Raw genomic sequence first — 22,469 nt, 5'->3', positions numbered from 1 at the left:
ATCTTTAACATGTTTGACATGACATATATTTAGTAGTGAGCTACACTGGTCGAAGGAAACTAGGTACTTTAATTCACCAAAGTGGCATTCAACTGATCACAAAGTATAGTCAGGACATTACTGATGTAAAAAACAGCACCATCACTATTTGAAAAAAGTCATTTTTGATCAAATCTAGACAGACCCCATTTCCAGCAGCCATCACTCCAACACCTTATCCTTGAGTAATCATGCTAAATTGCTAATTTGGTACTAGAAAATGACATGCCATTATATCAAACACTGCTGAAAGCTATTTGGTTCATTAAATGAAGCTTAACATTGTCTTTGTGTTTGTTTTTGAGTTGCCACAGTATGCAATAGTCTTAAGGTCAATATTAGGTCAAAAATGGTAAAAAAGAAACAGCTTTCTCTAGAAACTCGTCAGTCAATCTTTGCTTTGAGGAATGAAGGCTATACAATGCTTGAAATTGCCAAAAAACTGAAGATTTCATACAAAGGTGTACACTATAGTCTTCAAAGACAAAGGACAACTGGCTCTAACAAGGACAGAAAGAGATGTGGAAGGCCAAGATGTACAACTAAACAAGAGGATAAGTACATCAGAGTCTCTAGTTTGATAAATAGATGCCTCACATGTCCTCAGCTGACAGCTTCATTGAATTCTACCCGCTCAACATCAGTTTCATGTACAACAGTAAAGAGAAGACTCAGGGGTGCAGGCCTTATGGGAAGAATTGCAAAGAAAAAGCCACTTTTGAAACAGAAATACAAAAAGAAAAGGTTAGAGTGGGCAAAGAAACACAGACATTGGACAACAGATAATTGGAAAAGAGTGTTATGGATCTTAACCACATTGAGCTTTTGTGGATCAGCTAGACTGTAAGGTGTGTGAGAAGTGCCTGACAAGACATCCACATCTATGGCAAGTGCTACAGGAAGCGTGGGGTGAAATGTTACCCGAGTATCTGGACAAACTGACAGCTAAAATGCCAAGGATCTACAAAGTTGTCATTGCTGCACGTGGAAGATTTTATGATGAGAACACTTTGAAGTAGTTTAAGTTCTGGTTCTTAACATTTTTTATTTTTCAAATTATTAATGTCCTGACTATACATTGTGATCAGTTGAATGCCACTTTGGTGAATAAAAGTATCAATTTCTTTCCATAAAAGCAAAATATGTACATTATTCCAAACTTGTGGCCGCCAGTGTAAGTGTTGTTTTGTGATTTTCCTCAGATTTTTTCCTGATGACCCCACAGTGGCTGCTCAGATCTTTGCCTGACTGGCAGACATATCAGTCTGGATGAAGGATCACCACCTTCAACTCAACCTGGCGAAGACCGAGCTCCTCGTCTTTCCAGCCAACCCTCTTGTTGAGAACAACATTACCGTTCAGCTGGGTTCATCCACAATAACACCATCCGAAACGGTCAGAAACCTAGGGGTAATCATTGTCAACCAAATAAATTTCACCGACAATATCTAAAAAACAGCTTGATCTTGTAGATTTGCACTCTACAACATTAGGAAGACCCTTCCTCTCGGATCATGTCACACGACGACTCCTCGTCTCGTCTCGTCATATCTAGACTGGACTACTGTAATGCTCTTTTAGCCGGCCTTCCAGCATGTGCATCTAGGCCTCTGCAAATGATACAGAATGCAGCAGCACATCTGATCTTCAACAAACCCAAGAGAGCGCATATTACACCCCTCTTTGTCTCTCTACACTGGCTGCCAGTTGCATCAAGTCTCAAGTTCAAGGCTCTGATGCTGGCATACAGAACAGTCACTGGGTCTGCGGCGGCTTACCTAAAATAATTCATGCAAAACTACGTCCCCACCATAAGGCTGCAATGAGCAGCACCTTGTGGTACCAATACAAAGAGGCACCAAATCACTTTCCCGGACTTTCAGCTTCACTATACCTCTGTGGTGGAACAATCCTCCCAACTCAATCTGTAAAGCAGACTCCCTCTCTGTCTTCAAAAAACAGCTAAAGACAAAACTTTTTCGTGAGCATTTAACCATGCAATATTTTTTTTTTTTTAAATTGCCCTTCAAAATCTGCGATTAATTGCAGATTAACGTTGAAAAATTTTGCTATTAATCGCAATTACAAATTTTTTTAAAAGACTATATATATAATATATTATTATTTTTATATAATATATAAAAATACATATGCAATTTTAGTGTGTTTGCATGAATAAGTGTTAGAATTGCATGAAGGTTCCAAAAAGTTGGCAAACCATAACAATGTGTCTTGAAGAGACATTGCCCCATTCGCATACTAAGAATTTGCTGTTCATTTATTCTCATCTAATCCTCGTAACTTGGTCTGATGAGATCTTAGATTTGACAATGTTTTGACTTGACAGCTTTTTAGTCTGAGGCACGATGCTGTTCTGTCTGATGGCTTAAAAACTGAGAACTGAGGTCTGAGCATGCCTTAAAATGGACTATACACATTATTTCGACCATGCGTCATATCCTGCTTCCTAACACACACAGGGTGGAGTACCCTTTCAATAACCTGCAAAGAGCGCATGCCAAAAAAAGTATTTATTCAAGGATTCATTATGGAACAGTGATTCTGATCTTTTAATTAGAATGTTCCAAATATTTAAAGGTGAAGTATGCAGTTTCAGCACTAGCGTCACCAAACAGAATTGGTTAATTTAATGTCAAATCAACCAAATTTCAGAAACGTCCTCAACTGAAATTTTTAATTGTGTTAATACTTTTCTGAAGGAAGATAAACATGAATGATGATGAAAGCCAAAATATTAAATGTTATACATCAATATATAGTGAGTAATCTATTATTTTGTAGAGGAGTGTCAAAATGACAAATTTCACGTATGATTTTGAAGCAAAACTACAGGTCAAAAAATAACCTTAGAAAGGTGGCAGCATAATTTTTATTTTTACATAGAGATAGGCAGGTCTATTACTAAAATCAGTTGACTTCAGCCCCCTTTGTTGCATTATATGCCAATGGAGTGAGTCCAAAAATGACTGGAGCGGACTACCACACTACAGCTGAGGAACAGAGTTAAACTAACAGCTGTAGAATGTTTATCACTGTTACAGACGTCGGTAATCACATACTCAGACTCTCTTTCTATCTTCCCCTCTCTTTAGACACACACATGTCCTTGTTTCTCTAATAACTTGTTAGAAACAGCCCAAGCTGTCGTTACGAGTTCTAAAATGAGGTTTTTGAATGAAGGCTTGGGCGCAATGGTAGATACTGTGGCGTAAGAAAGCAGTTCCACACACACAAGTGTGTTTTTTTTTTTTGGGACAGTCCTTAGTTTATTTTTCCCTATTTATTTACTTGTTCAATGAACTGTTGTATAAAAGAAATATCACATGAACAAGAGTGCTGTATTGTCAATCTATCACCACAGCTGTGATTACCTGCGGCCAAATCACAGCCGTGCTGATAGCTGGACATACAGCACTCTTGCTCGTGTGATACTGCTTTAATATGTAAGCTTTCTGCTCAATGTCATGGTTAACTGAATTTCCCTGTTGGTAATATCATAGTTGTTGCCAAGTTTTTGCAGAAAAAAATACTGTAGGTTGGATTAATTGATAATCAAATAAACAAAGACAAAAATATTCATTTTTAAACTAGGCTTACACAAAATATTCTCTACATTATGATGGATAGCCATATAAAGAACAAGGCTTAGTGTAAAACTGAAGTCGTACTTATAACCCATAGGTGCAATTAAACTTCATGTGACATTTTTGATTATTTATAAATGTCACTATTTCATATAATTATTATTATTCATTATTTTATCATTTATATTTTACATAATTTTTAATTCATCACATTATAGTATCTAAATATTAGAACTGTAAATTGCAACATTCATAATGATACAATATTATTTCGATTCTCTTAGTCAGTGATTCGATGTTTGCCGACATAATGTCTGCCGCAATAACATTTCAATTAAATTTGATTCAGGGGCCTGTGATCGATTTTTCGATATTATGTGCCTATTTTACACAATTAATTACATTTTTTATTTCACAAATGCAACCAAAATGTTATTTTAATAAGTATTGAGCTCTATGAAAAGTGCAAATTCAGTATCCACATCGGGATATCCACAACAAAATAAGGTACTTCAGTTGTTGAAAAAAATAATGCAGATAAATAAATAACATAAAACAATTGTCACACATGTGATCAATTTTTTAACGACAACTAACTGCCATGTGGAATGAGATAAACACTGCATTGACAATTTGTCATCTCTACAACTGGTGCTGCGGAGCTGCGCCTCTTTTGGGACATGATTTTGTAATCGGCCAAATTACGAGACCACCGATCGAGTCATAGGACGTGAATATAATTTACTATCGATCTTTCAGAGCATTCCTAACTTATTATCAAACACATATGTTCACTTTCTAGGGTACAGATAAAGGACTGCATCTGTGGATTACCACAAACATTTACAATATAATCCTGAATGCAGAAATACTGGAAAAACTGTATATCACATGTCTATCTCCATTCAGGAAATCCCAACCCTTGCCTCCCACAGGTTGGTGGGGAAACCACGTAGAGGCCAGAGAAGCTAAAACAATAATAGGAGGATAAATTAAAAAAAAAAAATCCATGTGAAATGTAATGGATTTTTCAGAGGGGAACACAGGATCACACCTAGCAACTCCCACATCATAATACTAACAAACACAAACATTCACACACGCAAGTTTGAGAGAGGGAAGACACACAGTAATCCATCCTCAGGGCTGTTTGTGTGTTTGTTTGTCTATGTAAGAACACTCACTCTTTATTTTCTGTTTCGCAACGCCTCCCCATCCCTATGATGTCACACAGCTAGCTTTCATTGGCTGGTAGCATAACATGGTCCATGGGTCCTCCTCCAATTGGTCGGCAGGCCTACTGACAGGCACACCAAAGTTGTTTGTACTTTCCACTAAATGATGCAGAAAGGTTAAGCAAATGAAGCAAAATAGGAACAATGTGAGGCACCCCTCCATCTCTCTCTCCCTCTTTATCCTTCTCTCCATTCCTCTATATGATGGGTGATTTGTGACACACTGGGCAGCATTGCTAACCCCATAGCACACATTTGTGACTAAGAGTGAGGCAAAGTCACACAGAATGGAGTCACATGCTTGGAGTGTGTGTTCCTTGGTACATTCAGATACTCTGAAAAAGATAACGTGTTCTTAAGATCTGATTCCCTGTAGGGGTGGGAATCAGCAGGGATCTAGAAATACGAAACTACATTGATCTTTGGGTCGCAGATCGATAAAATTGCAATTCTTTATGTTTAGTGCATTGCAATTCAAACTGTTATATATTGTCACCATTGGACTTAGTACTTTGTGCAAAAAGTGCTTAACTTCCTGCTTTTTTTCATTGTAGAGACATGAAAGTAACTTAGAGCATTGGTACGTTAGTGTCAGTAAAAATAGATAAATAAATATATAAATAAAAAAAGACGTGAGGGAATAGCAGCATTGTTTAGAATTACACAAAAACTCTTGCAGTCTAGCTGTATGCAGGACCTGTAAGGGCATCTTTACTAAAGAAATCTTATAGAAATAACTGATTGTTCATTGACCTAGTGCCGGAGTATCTTTCGTCTGCTCACAAAATTGTTCTAAATGGTGCCAAACATCTTTACTTCCCAAAAATAAAAAATGCTAAATTTAGTAACTAAAAATCTATATTCTCAACATTAGAATATAGATAAAATATTGTGAGGTAAAACTCTCACTCTAAGCTGCTGTAAATACATAAGGGAGATGCAAAAATGAGGCATGCATACAGGATGATTTTCGTACAGTCATGGGGATGTGGATCGTTCAAGAGGGAACGGAACGATCACACATGGAGCTCAAATTACCTGAATGACATCATCATCTACATTATACTCAGCTAGTTAAAGCCCAACACAGTGGTGATCACTGATCTCGATACACTCTCTCTTGATCCCTGCACTGTGTGAGGGTGCATGTGACGCAGCATAGGTGCCAAAGACTGGACTCATGGGAATGGAAAGTTGACGCACTGTCTTATAAAAGTTCATCTTTAAGCAGTGTAACAAGTTCAAAGAGGTGAGCCCAGAAAACTTTTACCTTATAATTTTACTTATTTCACTATAACCATATACACACAGCAAGACCATTTTTATCAAACCAGATCAAATCTGCCAGACTCTGAGACAGTTACATAATTCAATATTGTTATATCAATTACTTGGGTTGCATTATAAATTAGGCATGCACAGATGTATCGGTTGCCAATATTTATCGGCCAGTTATTGACTAAATTAAAACCATCTGCATATTGGTTAGAAGCATGAAAACGCTGATATGAAAAACGATGATTTATTATAATTAATTAGCAACACACTTTGTAAAAACGTAATTTCAAATGCACAATCCAGAAATAATAGCCACAATATGTAGAAGGGTTGGCACTCCTAAGAATATGTAATATTTAATTTTTATTCTTTCTTGTTCTTAAGTAAATGCGGAAAACTGCCATAAACGGACATGCCAGTTGTGAAAACGGCACAAATCTAGAGGCTAAATGATGAGGGAAACCATTCGAAACGCTTGAAACCAGCAGACTTTGTATGATATACATTGATGCTGCATGAATAATTAAATTAAAGGTGCAGTATGTAAGATTCAGAAACCCTTGTTTTTAATGACACCTGTGGCCGTTAAGTGAACTGCAGCCAGCTACCTGTTGCTCGTGCACACACACCATAGGGACACAAGCGAGCGAGCATCCAAAACAATGACGTAACATACAAAGAGACTGAACGTGATTCGCTGGCCTCATGCTGACAGATGAGGTGGCATAATTGAAATTACACAGTTATGATTATTTTACTACAAACTTTGAGACTAAACTAAAACTACTTATCAGCTAACATAGCATACTGACACACACATACAGCTACATACTACCGAACTATAGCAGACAGTTTACTGTTGCACTGCACTGTTATGTTGCACTATTGTATGTTTTGTGTCATATGTTGTACTATGATCAAGGAACCAGCATATTTGCTTAAATGTATCCTGTATACCTGACTTTTAGTATACAGAAAAGATTGTTGAAATTATTTGAAAGTTCCGAAGCAAGGTAGCTTGCAATTCGTCAGCGTTAGCAGGCAATATCAATTCTTATGGCACTATATTTCACATGCTTCGCAGTTATGTAAGCTTACCTGTCCAATAAGAAGAATGCAAATTCAGGTGCCCTCTAGAGGTCTGGATAGCATTATCCATGTTCTATTATACCACTATAATACAGAATTTAAAAGGGAGTTTTGTTCCTTTGGTAATGTCTTATTTTTCCATTATGTGGTTGACAGTTCTGTGGAATTGCTCAACTTATGCCTAGTATGAATTCGTAATGTTCTATCATACACAGTACATACATGTAAAATGTGAGTTCTGTTGTTTTAAACTGCAAAAACAGAAGTGCAAAACATTTTCAGAAGAACAAACTAAAAAATTTTCCTATCAACCATCATGTTATCATATTTATTTATCTTTAATTGTGGCTCTCTTAAAAATGTTGACCTGTCATGTGTTCAACAGAAATTATTTATTGTTAGAACAGAGAAAAGCTTTTGTACCTCTTTGTACATTTTCAAAGCATAATTCCAAAAAAAAAAAAAAAAAAAAAAAAGACAAAATAAGGTATGGCAAAATATCGGTATCTTAATCAGCCTATGGGTTTTTATTAGATCAGTATCGGCCAAAAAGTTTCATATCGTTGCATCCTTATTATAAATGCATGCGTTCATGTATTTGCAGAACAGAATGTCTCAGGCCTAATAAAGCAAAATGTAACCGAATCTGTCAGACAGAGAAAGACCATAAGAAAAAATAAATATAATAGCTGAGAATTAGTGATTGCTTCTTTTCCTCTCATAGTAACTATTAAAAAAAAAAAAAAAAACTTCAAACAAAACTTCCCCTTGATTCACTGTGGTGGGCTTCCACCTGCTTCACGCATGACAGAGATTAAAGGCGGGCTGTGTTTGTGTTTAAAAGAGAGAGAGATTAATCTGTTATGGCTTTTATAAAGTGTCAACATTATTTCTGCAGTGTCTCAACATGCCCAGATTCCTTTACTCAGAATCTCTCTCCAGAACCAATGCTCCGACCCACACATATTTATCTGGATTTATCCGCACTTTTCTCATTTACGCAGCTTTAGCCGTTATTCATACATGTAAAGTTATGTCTTTGACCTCCAACCAGAGACAGGGCAGAAGAAGAAATAAGAGTCTACTGGTTAAGTCGGATGTTGTCAGCTCTTGAAACTAGGTCTCACTCCTCATTGTTTGAACAGAGAGGCCCAACGCAAAGGAATTGGCAACAACACACAAGATTAGAGAGAGGAGGGAGCAAAAGCGAAACAGACTTACTGTTGCATGCCAACCTCAAGTGACATTTCTCCAACTGTGCAGGACATTACTGGCTGTTGATGAGCTAAAGTTGAAGTCAGAAGTTTACATACACCTTAGCCAAATACATTTAAACTTGGTTTTTCACAATTCCTTACATTTAATCGTAGAAAACATTCCCTGTCTTAGGTCAGTTAGGATCACTACTTTATTTTAAGAATGTGAAATGTCAGAATAATAGTAGAGAATGATTTATTTCAGCTTTTATTTCTTTCATCACATTCCCAGTGGGTCAGAAGTTTATATACACTTTGTTAGTATTTGGTAGCATTGCCTTTAAATTGTTTAACTTGGGTTAAATGTTTTGGGTAGCCTTCCACAAGCTTCTCACATTAAGTTGCTGGAATTTTGGCCCATTCCTCCAGACAGAACTGGTGTAACCAAGTCAGGTTTGTAGGTCTCCTTGCTCGCACACACCTTTTCAGTTCTGCCCACAAATTTTCTATCGGATTGAGGTCTGGGCTTTGTGATGGCCACTCCAATACCTTGACTTTTCGTCCTTAAGCTATTTTGCCACAACTTTGGAGGTATGCTTGGGGTCATTGTCCATTTGGAAGACATATTTGCGACTGAGCTTTAACTTCCCGGCTGATGTCTTGAGATGTTGCTTCAATATATCCACATAATTTTCCTTCCTCATGATGCCATCTATTTTGTTAAGTGCACTAGTCCCTCCTGCAGCAAAGCACCCCCACAACATGATGCTGCCACCCCCATGTTGCACGGTTGGGATGGTGATCTTCGGCTTGCAAGTCTCACCCTTTTTCCTCCAAATATAACTATGGCCATTTTGTTTCATCAAACCAGAAGACATTTCTCCAAAAAAGTAAGATCTTTGTCCCCATGTGCACTTGCAAACTGTAGTCTGGCTTTTTTATGGCAGTTTTGGAGCCGTGACTTCTTCCTTGCTGAGCAGCCTTTCAGGTTATATTGATATAGGACTCGTTTTACTGTGGATATAGATACTTGTCTACCTGTTTCTTCCTGCATCTTCATAAGGTCCTTTGTTGTTGTTCTGGGATTGATTTGCACTTTTCGCACCAAACTACGTTCATCTCTAGGAGACAGAATGCGTCTCCTTCCTGAGCGGTATGATGGCTGTGTGATCCCATGGTGTTTATACTTGCATACTATTGTTTGTATATATGAACGTGGTATATTCAGGCATTTGGAAATTGCTCCCAAGGATGAACCAGACTTGTGGAGGTCCAAAATTTTTTTGAGGTCTTGGCTGATTTCTTTTGATTTTCCCATGATGTCAAGCAAAGAGGCACCGAGTTTGAAAGTAGGCCTTAAAATACATCCACAGGTTCACCTCCAGTTGACTCCAATTAGCCTATCAGAAGCTAATTGCCTAAAGGTTTGACATCATTTTCTGGAATTTTCCAAGCAGCTTAAAGGCACAGTTAACTTATTGTATGTAAACATCTGACCCACTGGAATTGTGATATAGTCAATTAAAAGTGAAACAGTCTGTCTGTAAACAATTGTTGGAAAAATTACTTGTGTCATGCACAAAGTAGATGTCCTAAACGACTTGCCAAAACTATAGTATGCTAAAATGAAATCTGTGGAACGGTTAAAAAAACAAGTTTTAATGACTTTAACCTAAGTGTTTGTAAACTTCTGACTTCAACTGTTGCTAACCCTAGTCAACATGAACTATGTTGCTACATTACATTTTCAATTGAAAGGATCTCTCCATACCAGCTAAAGATTTATCATCTCTTACATCTGCACGGCAGAGAAAGATGAACAGGCCTTCACCCACTGCAGGCACCTCAGATTCAGAGAGCACAAAATGGCAATGAACCCCTATATGTCTAGATACCCATTAAACGACTAATTTTCATACAAGTAAACTCACTTTAATAAGAAAAGCCTAATGGAATGTGTTCTTAAAAGCTGAACTTTGAATCTGTTTTTGTTCTTTCCACCTCAAAGAAGCTAGTGTGCATCTCCACAACCACAGTAGTAAGTTTCAGAACATCCTAGCTGAAAACATCACCTTTATGTTGTCAAAAGCAGAATTGGCTACTAATTGCAGCTGGATCTGAGGCACATTTCTCCCATTCAATGCATCTCTACAGAAAACTGATCCACAAAGAACTCCATCTACACCCTGCAATTAATCCTCTGTATCTCAAAGTGCTCAAGTCCAGCAAGAGGACTGATGGCTGCTCAGGGATTGCTCAGACATCTGTGAGAAATGCAAGGTGAAAAATTGTCTGCTCACAGTTGGTTTGTTAATTAGGCTACATCTTTAGGAATTATCTGCTGGTAAATGTAGTGCGAGTCTCATGAATGTCATGTATAACAATGTATATAAAGTATGGCTCAAGTACCGTGTGACCCGTGAATGATTTGTACTGATTTGTATATATTCTGTAATATAATGCAGCTGAATGTGTGTAATATGTAAGGGATAATCCACAGCTAGGTGTGCTGTAAAAATCTTTTTAAAATCTACGACATGGAGGCGAAGAACCACCCGACACGAATTTGCATTTAAAACTGTTTAATGTGCAACTAGCCGTTGGTTATCCTGTTTATACCATGGGTCACTTGCCAGAATTGCTTAGTTACAGCTGTCATAGTTTTTGCAGCACAAATTTTGACTGGAAGAACAAAAAATAATGGTATATTTTATCTAAGGGTCGTTAGATCTACAATTCCGCCTATTCAAACACAGAGTAGTAGTAGTGCGACCACACACTTGGTCAAAATTGTGAATTTAAATGCACAATCCAGAAATAATCATATCCACAGAACTTAGAGGTGTTGGCACTCCAAAGCAGCATAGGTGCCAAAGACTGGACTCATGGGAATGGAAAGTTGAGGCACTGTCTTATAAAAGTTCACCTTTAAGCAGTGTAACGACAAGTTCAAAAGAGGTGAGAACAGAAAACTTTTATCTTATAATTTTACTTATTTCACTATAACCATATACACACAGCAAGACCATTTTTATCAAACCAGATCAAATCTGCCAGACTCTGAGACAGTTACATAATTCACTATTGTTATATCAATTACTTGGGTTGCATTATAAATTAGGCATGCACAGATGTATCGGTTGCCAATATTTATCGGCCAGTTATTGACAAAATTAAAACCATCTGCATATTGGTTAGAAGCATGGAAATGCTGATATGAATCTTTTAAATTTTTCTGGATTTCATGTTTTAATTATATATTGTCATCAAAACAGTGTTTAATCAAATGCATACTTCAAGTTTTAATTAAATGAAAACATATTAATAAATTGTCAACAAAAATTGCTATTTTACTTTTGATCAAATAAAATGCTGCACAACAGAGCTTCCCAGTGTCCGTGCTTCTTAGCCTGCTGATATTCAGTACATTTGCTTTTGGGATATTGCTTACATATTATTATTATTATTTTTATTATTATAATTCAACCATTATTAGTATTAGTAGTATTATTGCTAGTACACTGAATATATATTTTTTATATACAGTAGTAATATTTCACGGTTGTCATGTCTTCAATTTGATGCATCCAGTTTAACAGAGTTTTTATTTTGGCAGATCTTTGAGTTCTTTCTGTTTTGCAGTTGTTTTTAATAAGCTCTCCATTCCAAATAAAATGTTGAAATACTCGAGAGCTGAAATATCAGAGCTGCACCGGAGTTTATGTGAGTGTTCACAGCCGCTCATACACTAAACACACATTTAGCATCACGTATGATCTCTCGACTCATCACAGTGGCACCTTTAGTCCATTCTAAAGAGCGCAGTGCATGTAGACTGTACATTATTTAATTAAAATACATCCTTTGGCTGTTAATAATCACACCTGGCCATTTCGAGATTTGAATTTGATTAAATGCCAAATTGTCATTGATTTAATCTAAAAAAAAAAAAAGTCACATCCCGTAAATTTTTGCTAATAGCAATAAACTGTAGTATGGTACCGAAATTAACAAGATGATTTCAAACCGTTTTATATTTTTGGTATTACGATATTTCGTTAGTATCGGTATACCGTGTATCTCTAGTGCCCTGACTACTGAACTAGGAAGCTGATTGAGATGCACCCTAAATCTAAAATCTAAAGGGGGACCTATCACTATTTATTTTTTACTTTTGGCTTATTAAATTAATCAAATTTAAATTAAGCATTTTTTACATTTGTATCTGAAGTGCCTTGGACTATGTTCAACATTTTTCTATGTTCAATGACTGTTTAAAAACCCAACCCAAGAGCACCTTCTTTGATTTTCTACTATATAATGAACAAGGCACTTCCAGGCACTACAAAATGTATTTCTTTACATGTGCCTAGAATAGTAATGTGTGAGTTTATTTGTAAACACTTCAATACCCCTTGCATGTGTATATATGCCTCTAAGAGTGAACTTGCTGTGCTCTGATCACGCACATCCTAATAGAGGCAAATATGCAGTAGCTAATTTCAGCAACTACCAACATTCACTAATGTTGAGCAGCACTAGTCTGCATTTACGCAGAGAAGAGGGCGTGTATGAAGGCCAGTCGCAGCCAGCAGGACAATGGCGCACTTTAATGAACTCTAACTAACCACCATGGACTATCTTGCCTGACATCCAAGCTATAGTATATCATCATCACAAAGCACACTGTGTCTTTGACGAAGAGCATTACTCACAGTTTCCACTCCAGGACTTGAGCAGAGACTTGATGCTGATCTCAAAGAACACAGAATCCTGCAGACTCAGCATGATGCCACCAGAAGACTGTGGGTAAAAATAAGGCACTGGTTACTTCGGCCAGTCCCGCTGGCTCTTCGCTCCAAATGTCCGTTGCACTCACCCGCGTTTACCGTCTTGCCTGCAAGCAGGAAAAGTTTTAGCCTCTGTGGAGAAGCACATGCTGCCAAATGCACACCAACATTCACATGTGCTTTCACGCACACATATACACACGCTCAGATAAGCTGCATAGCTCAAAAAGGCCCATAAGGTTCCAAAGAGTAAAAGCTCCAAGATGAACTGAGACAAGGGAATAAAGAGTAAACAAAAACAAGACGACACTGCATCCTCAGGAAGGAATTCCAAAGGCATGCGGGAATATTATCCAATCCATCCAGCCCGGAATGCCGCTCTTGGATCACACAGGAAAACTTTGTTCCGGGAATGTGTGAGCATGTGAGTGAAAGAGGGAATGGTGAGGAAGGACTCCCAGCAGAGAGCAGCAACGCTGGTGTGACTCTTCCTGTCTGTGTTGGGTCCTAGAGCCCACCCCATACACTCATATCGACTCCCTATTGGTTGATAGTACTTGCGCGCGCGCTCTCTCTTTCTCTCTCTCTCTCTTTCACCCTCTCTCTTTCATTATCTCATTCTGTGAAGAGAGGGTTTGTTTCAATGGCAGAATAGAAGAAGGGGATGGTGATGTCATCAACACACTGCTCGTCTGCTCTGGCTGCTATCCAGTGCTTCAAATACATGTCATTATGGCTATTGCTTGGCTCTTTTTCACTCTTTCCTCTCCTTCTCCATCCTTCTCTTCAGAAACTCGTCAAAATACATACTTCCTGTACCTTCTACAACAGTAACGAGGTGTCACCAATAGAGCTGGCCGATATATTGTATATTCACAATATAAATCACAATGATTTTGCTGACGATATACAATTAAGCAATATTGTGAATATTGCGATGATTTTAATGTAGTTTTTATATGGGGGCCTGGGTAGCTCAGCAAGTAAAGACGCTGACTACCACCCCTGGAGTCGCGAGTTCGAATCCAGTGCGTGCTGAGTGACTCCAGCCATGTGTCCTAAGCAACCAAATTGGCACGGTTGCTAGGGAGGGTAGAGTCACATGGGGTAACCTCCTCGTAGTCACTATAATGTGGTTCTCGCTCTCAGTGGGGCGCGTGGTAAGCTGTGCGTGACTCCCACAGAGAATAGTGTGAAGCCTCCACATGCGCTGTGTCTCCACGGTAACACGCTCAACAAGCCTCATGATAAGATGCGTGGATTGACGGTCTCAGACACAGAGGCAACTGAGATTCGTCCTCTGCCACCCGGATTGAGTCACTACGCCACCAAGAGGACTTGGAGCACATTGGGAATTGAGCATTCCAAATTGGGGAGAAAAAAATTAAATAAAATACATATATAGTTTTTATTTGGCCATTTAGTTTTATAAAGAGTGCATCAGTATATTAATTTCACGATCCTTCAGGGCTACACAATGAAAGGAATATTCAATCAACATCATTTGTGGCATAATTTTGATTTCCACAAAAATTTATTTTGACATCCATTCTTTTCTTAAAAAAAGCTAAAATCTGGTTTCCGGTGAGGCACTTACAATGGAAGAGAATGGGGCCAATACGTAAACGTTAAAATACTCAGTTTCAAAAGTGTAGCCACAAGTCGTACACAATATGCGTGTTAACGATTTAAGTGTGAGAAAATCACTTACTAACCTTTTCTGTGTGAAGTTATATTACATTTTACAACTTTGTTGCTATTGCGGTATACGGCGTAAACCCTAAAATGACCGTAAATACGACAAGTTTTTACAGAAGAATTAATGTAAGTACTTTTATCAAATTATAAGCTTAAAATTTCCACCTTTAAACCCTCCAAAAATTTGCCCAATTCACTTCCATTGTAAGTGCCTCACTTTAACCTCCATTTTGCTTTTTAAAGAAAAGGAGAGACAAGTCAATTTTTTGAGGTAATCAACATTATGCCACAAATGATGTTGGTTGTGCTGAACTTGTATTGATCCCTGGATATATTCCCTTAATGAAAATAACATAAAAATGGCAATACTGTCATATGTGATTATAAAGCTGCAAAAGAAAAAGTACTGCATGTTCAAGCATTCACGCAATTCCAAACATTAGAAATCGGTATACAAGTTCTAATAAAAGTAGAGTATAACAGCAAAGGAGATGACAGTGTTTCACCAGATGCGGGACATTTTTAACTACACACTGCACAATCAGCATCAAAATAAAAAGGTCCAGGTGAAGTAAATAGGACAGAAATATATTACTTTAATATATATATAGTACTAGTAGTTTTTGCACACCTTGTTCATTCACAAAAATATGTTTTAGTAAAAATATATGAAGGTAAATAATGCTTTTTATTAAGCTACTATGCATCATTGTATATACAGTAAAAGTTAAATATAAAAGAGCAAATCTGTGGAAATGATTAAATCTCATTCTCCCATTTAGTGAAAACTGTAGGGTAAAATGCAAATTTTTAAATAGATTTTTATTCAACACCTTTAAAATATTGAATCTACTTGGCTACAATGGCTGTTTAGATGAAGGTATGGTTCCTCTGAAAAAAAAAATAAATAAAAAACTGATCCATTTCAGAGCAAATACATAATTATCAAGAAATATGTAGAAAAACATTAACAGGCTGAAAAATACTGAGGTATAATTTTTGTAGCCATATCGCCCAGCCCTTGTCACCAATTACTGCAGTAATGTGAGAAAGGGAGGGAGAAAGAAAGAGAAAGGAATCTAGAGGAGGAGTGCGAGACAGAAGTGATACAAGTATCAAAGACAATATGCCTACGTTTGGGGCAAAACTCCACAAACTATAGCAAACTATGTGCACACACACGTTTTTCTATAATAGTGGGGACTTTCCATTAACTTCTATTGTTTTTATACTGGGCTAATAATATTTTCTCTCCTCTACCCATTAACCTAAACCTGACCCTACACACACACACTTCATTCAGTTTAACTCCAAAGAGGAAACCATCTGTCTAAAAATACCAAAATTTTCCCCAAGCTAAAAACGTATAAGCATTACGCAGGCAGTGAACGTTTAGAATACTCATACCCCTGCAATTTGCACTGACGCACTGACATCCACACACACAGCTGGAGTGAGTGATGCTTGACCTATGAGGTAACCGATGCCCTGCTTGCAGAAGAGGGTGTGGTAGTCTGGGTTTATTAATTGAAGAATGAGAGAGCAGTACTGTGAGATCACAGACTTAAGGAGCTGATGCAAACTCTGATCTGATATTATTATAAGCAATCAGCACAAGCTACTCATACTTTTGTAATGACACATCTTTTATAAAACAAAATATAGGCATATAGCTTGATCAGCATTTGAATTGCTTACTAATGCATTAGTTCTCAAGGGAATTGGGCGAAAGACAACAGTCTGGGTAGGCAGAAATCTCCATGGATCATTTAGACGATATTTGAAACCTCTGAAATAACTAGGGCTGAGTTGATACAATCATACATCATATATAAGACAGCAATTAGTTCCAGTCCTCTAAATCAATTGGACAAGTGGTGCTCCAGTAGTGCTGATAACTAACAGCACTAGAACACTTTTTGTATCATTCCACTAGTCTGTTAATAAAATAACTGGCTATATTGTGTCCAAAAAGTAAATGACTCAATATTAACTTTTTTTTTTTTTTTTTTTTTATAAAACTGTTGTATAAAACCAATATCACACAAACAAGAGTGCTGTTGTACTGAATATCAGCACGGCTGTGATTATCTGCGGCCTTGTGCCTACAAAGTTCTTTAACAATATTGCATTGATATTTTAGATCCTCGTCTTGATATTTTGAATTTATATATGCATTCATTTTACTTCCTACACTTAATGAAATAACCTTCCTCCATCTCCGAAGGCCTGTGACCTCCGATCACAAAGCAATTAGGCTAGTGCATGACATTATCTGACCAGAGGTCTGAGACAAGATAAAAGAGTGCACACAGATTCCACTGATACCACTCAATCTCTCTTTCTCCCCCTCCTCTCTCTCTCTCTCCTTCAGCCTCTCTATCCATCACTTGACTGTCTCTCCCTGCAGGAATTATGCAAAGCGAGAAGGCAGCATTGTAAACAACACTGGGTACAAAGGCCAATATTGTGAAGACTGGAGCACAGAGTTTCCACTCTCACACTAACATAAACAAACGCACATGCACAAACAAACACATTATATGCAGTTACACTCACGGATGGACTGATCTGAGCTGGTCGGGCATTACTGTATGAACTTATGAATAATGGAGAGTAACAATTATGAGGCATAACCGAATAAGTAACCAAAATGACAATAAATAACAAAACTGTCACATTATGTTTAGTTACAACAATGGATTTTATTTCATATAAATTAAAAGGGACATTAAAGGGATAGTTCAGGTAGACTGTTAACCTCAGTCACTATGAGGGGTGTAACGGTATGAAATGTTCACGGTACGATATCCTTCACAAAAAAATACCGCAGTATCACGGTATTAAGGTGCCTTGCTAAAATTACTGGCAGTTTAATATATATTTATGATATACCGTATTTTCCAGAAATAAAGTCGCACCAGAATATGTCGCACTTGGTCAAAATTACGTTGTTCGGAGAGAGAGAAAAAAAAAACAGTTAAGTTGCATCTCTGTATAAGTCGCACTGACAGATTGTATTCGGCAGGCATTAGGACCCGGGAGCAGCCACCTGAGTCCCGACTTTCCTTATACTCTCAGAAGTCTCGTTAATTTTTCTTAATCGCAATTAACGCATTTACCGTTAATACGGCAGCATAAACACTGGTTTGAAGGCGGAATCTTTGTAATCTTTCCACCCGGAGTCATTACACTGATGCACACGCCACAGACACACAACAGCGCCCTTCTACCAAGGTGAGCCTACAAGCCATGGACATTCTATGGTAACACGATAGTTCACCGTTACGATCTCAACTATGATAGAGCCGTGGAGGTTGTTTTCTAAATAAATAAAAGAATCTCTGCATACACACACACACACACAACAGCACTTCTGTGATAAAATGATGAAGAAAGAAGCTCGTAACGCTATTTGATGTACAAAACAAGCCCAGATGGAACTTGTAATAAAAATCAAGTATTTTTCCAACTTGTGTAAGGTGCATTTTAATTACCACAGAAGCTTATCAACTCTGAACTATCACAAAACACAGAATGAGCCGTTTTTGTTTACAAACGATCTTGTGGATATCAAAGCGCCACTGGCGTTGCCGTCCTTATGTGAATCATGAACGCAGCTTCAGGTTTGCTATAAGAAAGCGGATAGCCACCGTCTATTGACAGATTAATAGTGTGGAGGATGAGAGTTTAAGAGATTTAAGGCCCATTTCAATTAATATAAAACCTATGTGGGGACTAGTTCTTTCAATCAGTCAAACTCCCACTTTGACTTTGGGAAGTGTTTTATGTTACTTGAATTGGTGCTACTTTAGTGCAATTCTATCTTTGTACTATGGAAACTGTTTGGAAAATGTTAAACATTATATTGTTACATACTGATTTGTTTTCTTTAAGATGGAAAAAAAATGAACTTTGACAGGACAATAAGTATATATAGTGTCCAAATTTCAGCACTTTCAAAATCTGCAATTAATCGTGATTAACTACAAAAAAAATTGTGCGATTATTTGCAATAAAAAATTATAAATCGACTGACAGCACTAAAAATTATACATGATAAATTCTGAATCCATGTACTGATTACCTTTGTACCATGTCTTCCAAACATGTTGAGTAGTCCAAACATCATCTACAGCCTGAAACTGAACTTTTGGTTGGATTTTAGGAGTGAATGCACTTGGCTTAATAGAGAGCTATTCCCCCTTGCTCCCCATTCAGTGAATGACTTAACCTTCAGTGTGCTGTCTGTCTGAACAGGTCTCAGAACAGTTTGAAATGCACCTTATTTTTATCCTAAACCTATATAAAGCCTCTGAAAGCAAACATTTTCAGCTTTTGGATAAACCCATTGATTCTCAATGAGAAAATGCACAGTGAATATAGGAATGCGTTTACTAATGTTAATGAATAGAACCGTATTGTACAGTGATAAAATAAAATAACAATTATATTAAAAATGACCCACAGATGTGTTTATGTTGAAAGTTATTCAAAATAACTAGCGTGTTTTTATCAACTTTTGAGGGAATAATGTCCCAAAATCCACATATGTGGACATCATGTTTATTAGCGTGCTAACACTTGAAAAATACATTTATAAATCGCCATATCAAAGGCAACTGGAGACGCTACTCTTTACACCCAAGCAGGTTTCAATAAAAAACTTAGAGGTTTCTTACTGAGGCACTTTTGTTGGCTCTGCGTTCGTAGTAGCGCTTCATGCTGTTGTGTCACGTGACTCGGTGCCCCAGAAGTTTAACCCTTAAATGACAGTCTAGGGTCTTGTGAACAAGATTCAGTCGGTTGAAATTAAATTAAATTATGCATTGCAAATAGCAAAGCCAAAATTCAATGTCACACAAGGTTAAAATCTAACAACAATGGTAATGGTAATCATACATTTAGCTTCTTTAGCTCAGAACACACTAAAAAAATGAAATTGTTTAGGCTGGTCTAGCTAATGCGCATGCACGTTCTTGGGTTAAATGACAGGCGATGTCTATATCTAAAAGGTGACTGGCTCTTTACTTGAAGACTTCCTGTGAAAGTGACATCACTGTCTTTCTCATGTACTGCACTATGGACTGATCTGTGAACATGTGAATGACAACAGAGCAAAGCGATGTTACAGTGAAAGGGATGAGAAAGCTGTACAGTGCTTAAGAATGTTCTGACTCGTCAAAAAGCATTCCCAATTAGGCTAATGCCATCTTCTAACTTACAAAGTCAACACATTCAGGCCAGTATTGTCTGCAATGTAATGTTGAAAAAAAAAAAGCACATCTCTTCATTTTCGTGTAAGCTAGGCCTGGCCGATCTTATATGCGCCACACCCATTCAAATAAGTACGTCCAGAATCATATGATTGGTTGAAGACTTCGGGCTGCTCGATTATGGCAAAAATCATAATCACGATTATTTAACACGATAATCGACTTTGTCACATTATGCATTTAATGAACTTAAAAAATAAAATAAAAAACTTGTCTTTTTAACAGTGGATTTCCTTTAACCTTAAATGTAAACTGCACTGGGTAGGGGAGGAGGCTATTGTCCTATGATAATTATTTTATGTTACGTATGGTAGTCAAATAAAGGAAAGCCTCCATCGGCATCATTTACAGCAGGGGTGCTCATAGTTCTATGGAAAGAGATCTACTTTTTCATCATGTTATTGCAGCACGATCTACCATGTACAATAAAGGCTATACATTATCACAATACCAAAATTTCAGTAGTCGGTTGTAAAATTTGACAATTCTCATTACCAGCTTCAAAACCACAACAAATAATAAAAATAATTAATATGTTAATTATGGAAGAATGTTTTCAAGTTCTTAAGTAATCATTCAAGACTAGTAAACAGTCAGTTATAAAATAGCAATAAAAAAACAGCAATGAATAGAAATAGATTCAACATAATGGAACAAATAATAAAAATTAAAAAATTCAGTGCCTTTTTTAAAAGCTTTAAAAGTTTTTAACAGCAGTAGGCTATCAAGTATTCAAGGAAACATTCAAAATGAAATGCAACATAAATCTACTACTGGTCTTCACTTTATAATACATTAATACTTTTTAAAGCTACTAAAGTTACCCAATCAAGAGCAGTGAGTGTTTATTCGTTTTCTTGTTATGGTTGTTTGATTATTATAATGACACACTAGACAGCAGCCGGTCTATTAGCTTACACTTACAAGTCTGACATTTTAATACAAATACATTTTTCTCCGCTGTTTACGTTTACTTCAGACATCACTTTCTGTGTTTACATGAATACCTCACCAAGATGCGCATTTTGGCGGAATTTTTTAAATGTATTTGACCATTCAGACGCGCATTAGCGTGAGTATTTTTGGAACACGCGCATGTTCAGCACACACACATACGCTGCCTGTCAATCAAACAGAGCACAGCTGTTACTAGATCGCTTGTGAATTATAAAATTACGTGCTCTGGATTACTTTCAACAGCAGAATAAGAATATGAACATTCTAATAAGTGACACAGGCCTAGGCCATCACAAATATAGCCAGTTATTTTTCCATTATTGACGTTTTAATCAGTCTGCTTGTCCGGTCGGGCAAGTAAAATTCTCTTTCACTTGCCCCTTCAAAAATCCACTTGTCAAGGACCAGCGTTAATGTCGAGCCCTGATTAAATATTGTATTCAACATTCTCCGATAACAATTTTTTCTTCTGCAGTATAGCTCCTAAAGTAAATGTACATTGTTTTAAAGGAATTTTAGATATTATTTTGGAAAACAAGCCAAAAAAATTGTCAAAAATGTATTTTGTTCCCGTGTATATTGGGCAAAGACTACACTCTCTCACCTTTTATGTTCACTTCGATCCATCTTTAACTCACACAAAAAAACACTTTCTTCTTAATAGAGCTGCATATCGCCTACTTTCTTCATGATAAGATACACACAGTGAACGTGACACATACAGTATATTATGATTCACTACATCACGAGCCATCACATTATAATCCAGCTGCAGCAAACGCGCGCGAGTGACGAGCGTCCCCGCACCAGTGTGCATCAGCCAGGAGAAGATTCAATCTCTTCCCAGTTCTTATTTGAACTTTAATAAAGGATGCTTTATAGATGTAACGCCGGGGTGTTTCATTGCGAAACAGAATGCAGCACAATAATAGTTTTATCTGGTTTTCATAATCGTACGCCAAAATCGTAATTGAAAATATAATTATATTAATCGTTCAGGCCTACAAAGACTGCTATCTCTCACTCACTCTCTCTCTCTCTCTCTCTCTCTCTCTCACACACACACACACACACACACTAAATTCAAGGTAAACAGTGGGATCCTGCTAATCAAAACAGGAATGTTGTTCGATTGTCATTAAGGTACAACTGTCAAAAAAGTAATTTAATATAAGGTAACTGCATGGTTAGTCACAAACAGTAACTAAATCCGGATTCTGATCCAGATCAGAAACACACCCCTTTTCAAATCTAACACAAACACCTGATAGGAAGATTAAACAAGCACTCTATTCAGGGATCAGCT

The 22,469-nt window shown here is 37.2% G+C and overlaps 1 protein-coding gene across 9 annotated transcripts in view; it reads right to left on the bottom strand.

Moving 5' to 3' along the window:
* LOC127456755 (protein furry homolog-like) overlaps positions 1-22,469 on the bottom strand; it is a 206,515-nt gene that overhangs the window by 132,833 nt on the left and 51,213 nt on the right. For 2 of the 9 annotated variants that reach the window (XM_051725320.1, XM_051725321.1), the window contains exon 1: positions 13,158-13,651. The exons of 6 other annotated variants lie outside the window; for them this stretch is intronic. In XM_051725320.1, the coding sequence (XP_051581280.1) occupies positions 13,158-13,230 (73 nt within the window). In that variant the 5' untranslated portion in view covers positions 13,231-13,651. Of the gene's footprint in view, positions 1-13,157; positions 13,652-22,469 lie in introns of those variants that run through there. One more of the 9 variants, XM_051725325.1, reaches the window with a different exon arrangement.

The sequence above is a fragment of the Myxocyprinus asiaticus genome, chromosome 19 (assembly GCF_019703515.2).
Source record: "Myxocyprinus asiaticus isolate MX2 ecotype Aquarium Trade chromosome 19, UBuf_Myxa_2, whole genome shotgun sequence".
NCBI classification, from domain to species: domain Eukaryota; kingdom Metazoa; phylum Chordata; class Actinopteri; order Cypriniformes; family Catostomidae; genus Myxocyprinus; species Myxocyprinus asiaticus.
This window is presented reverse-complemented; position numbering and strand designations above follow the sequence as displayed.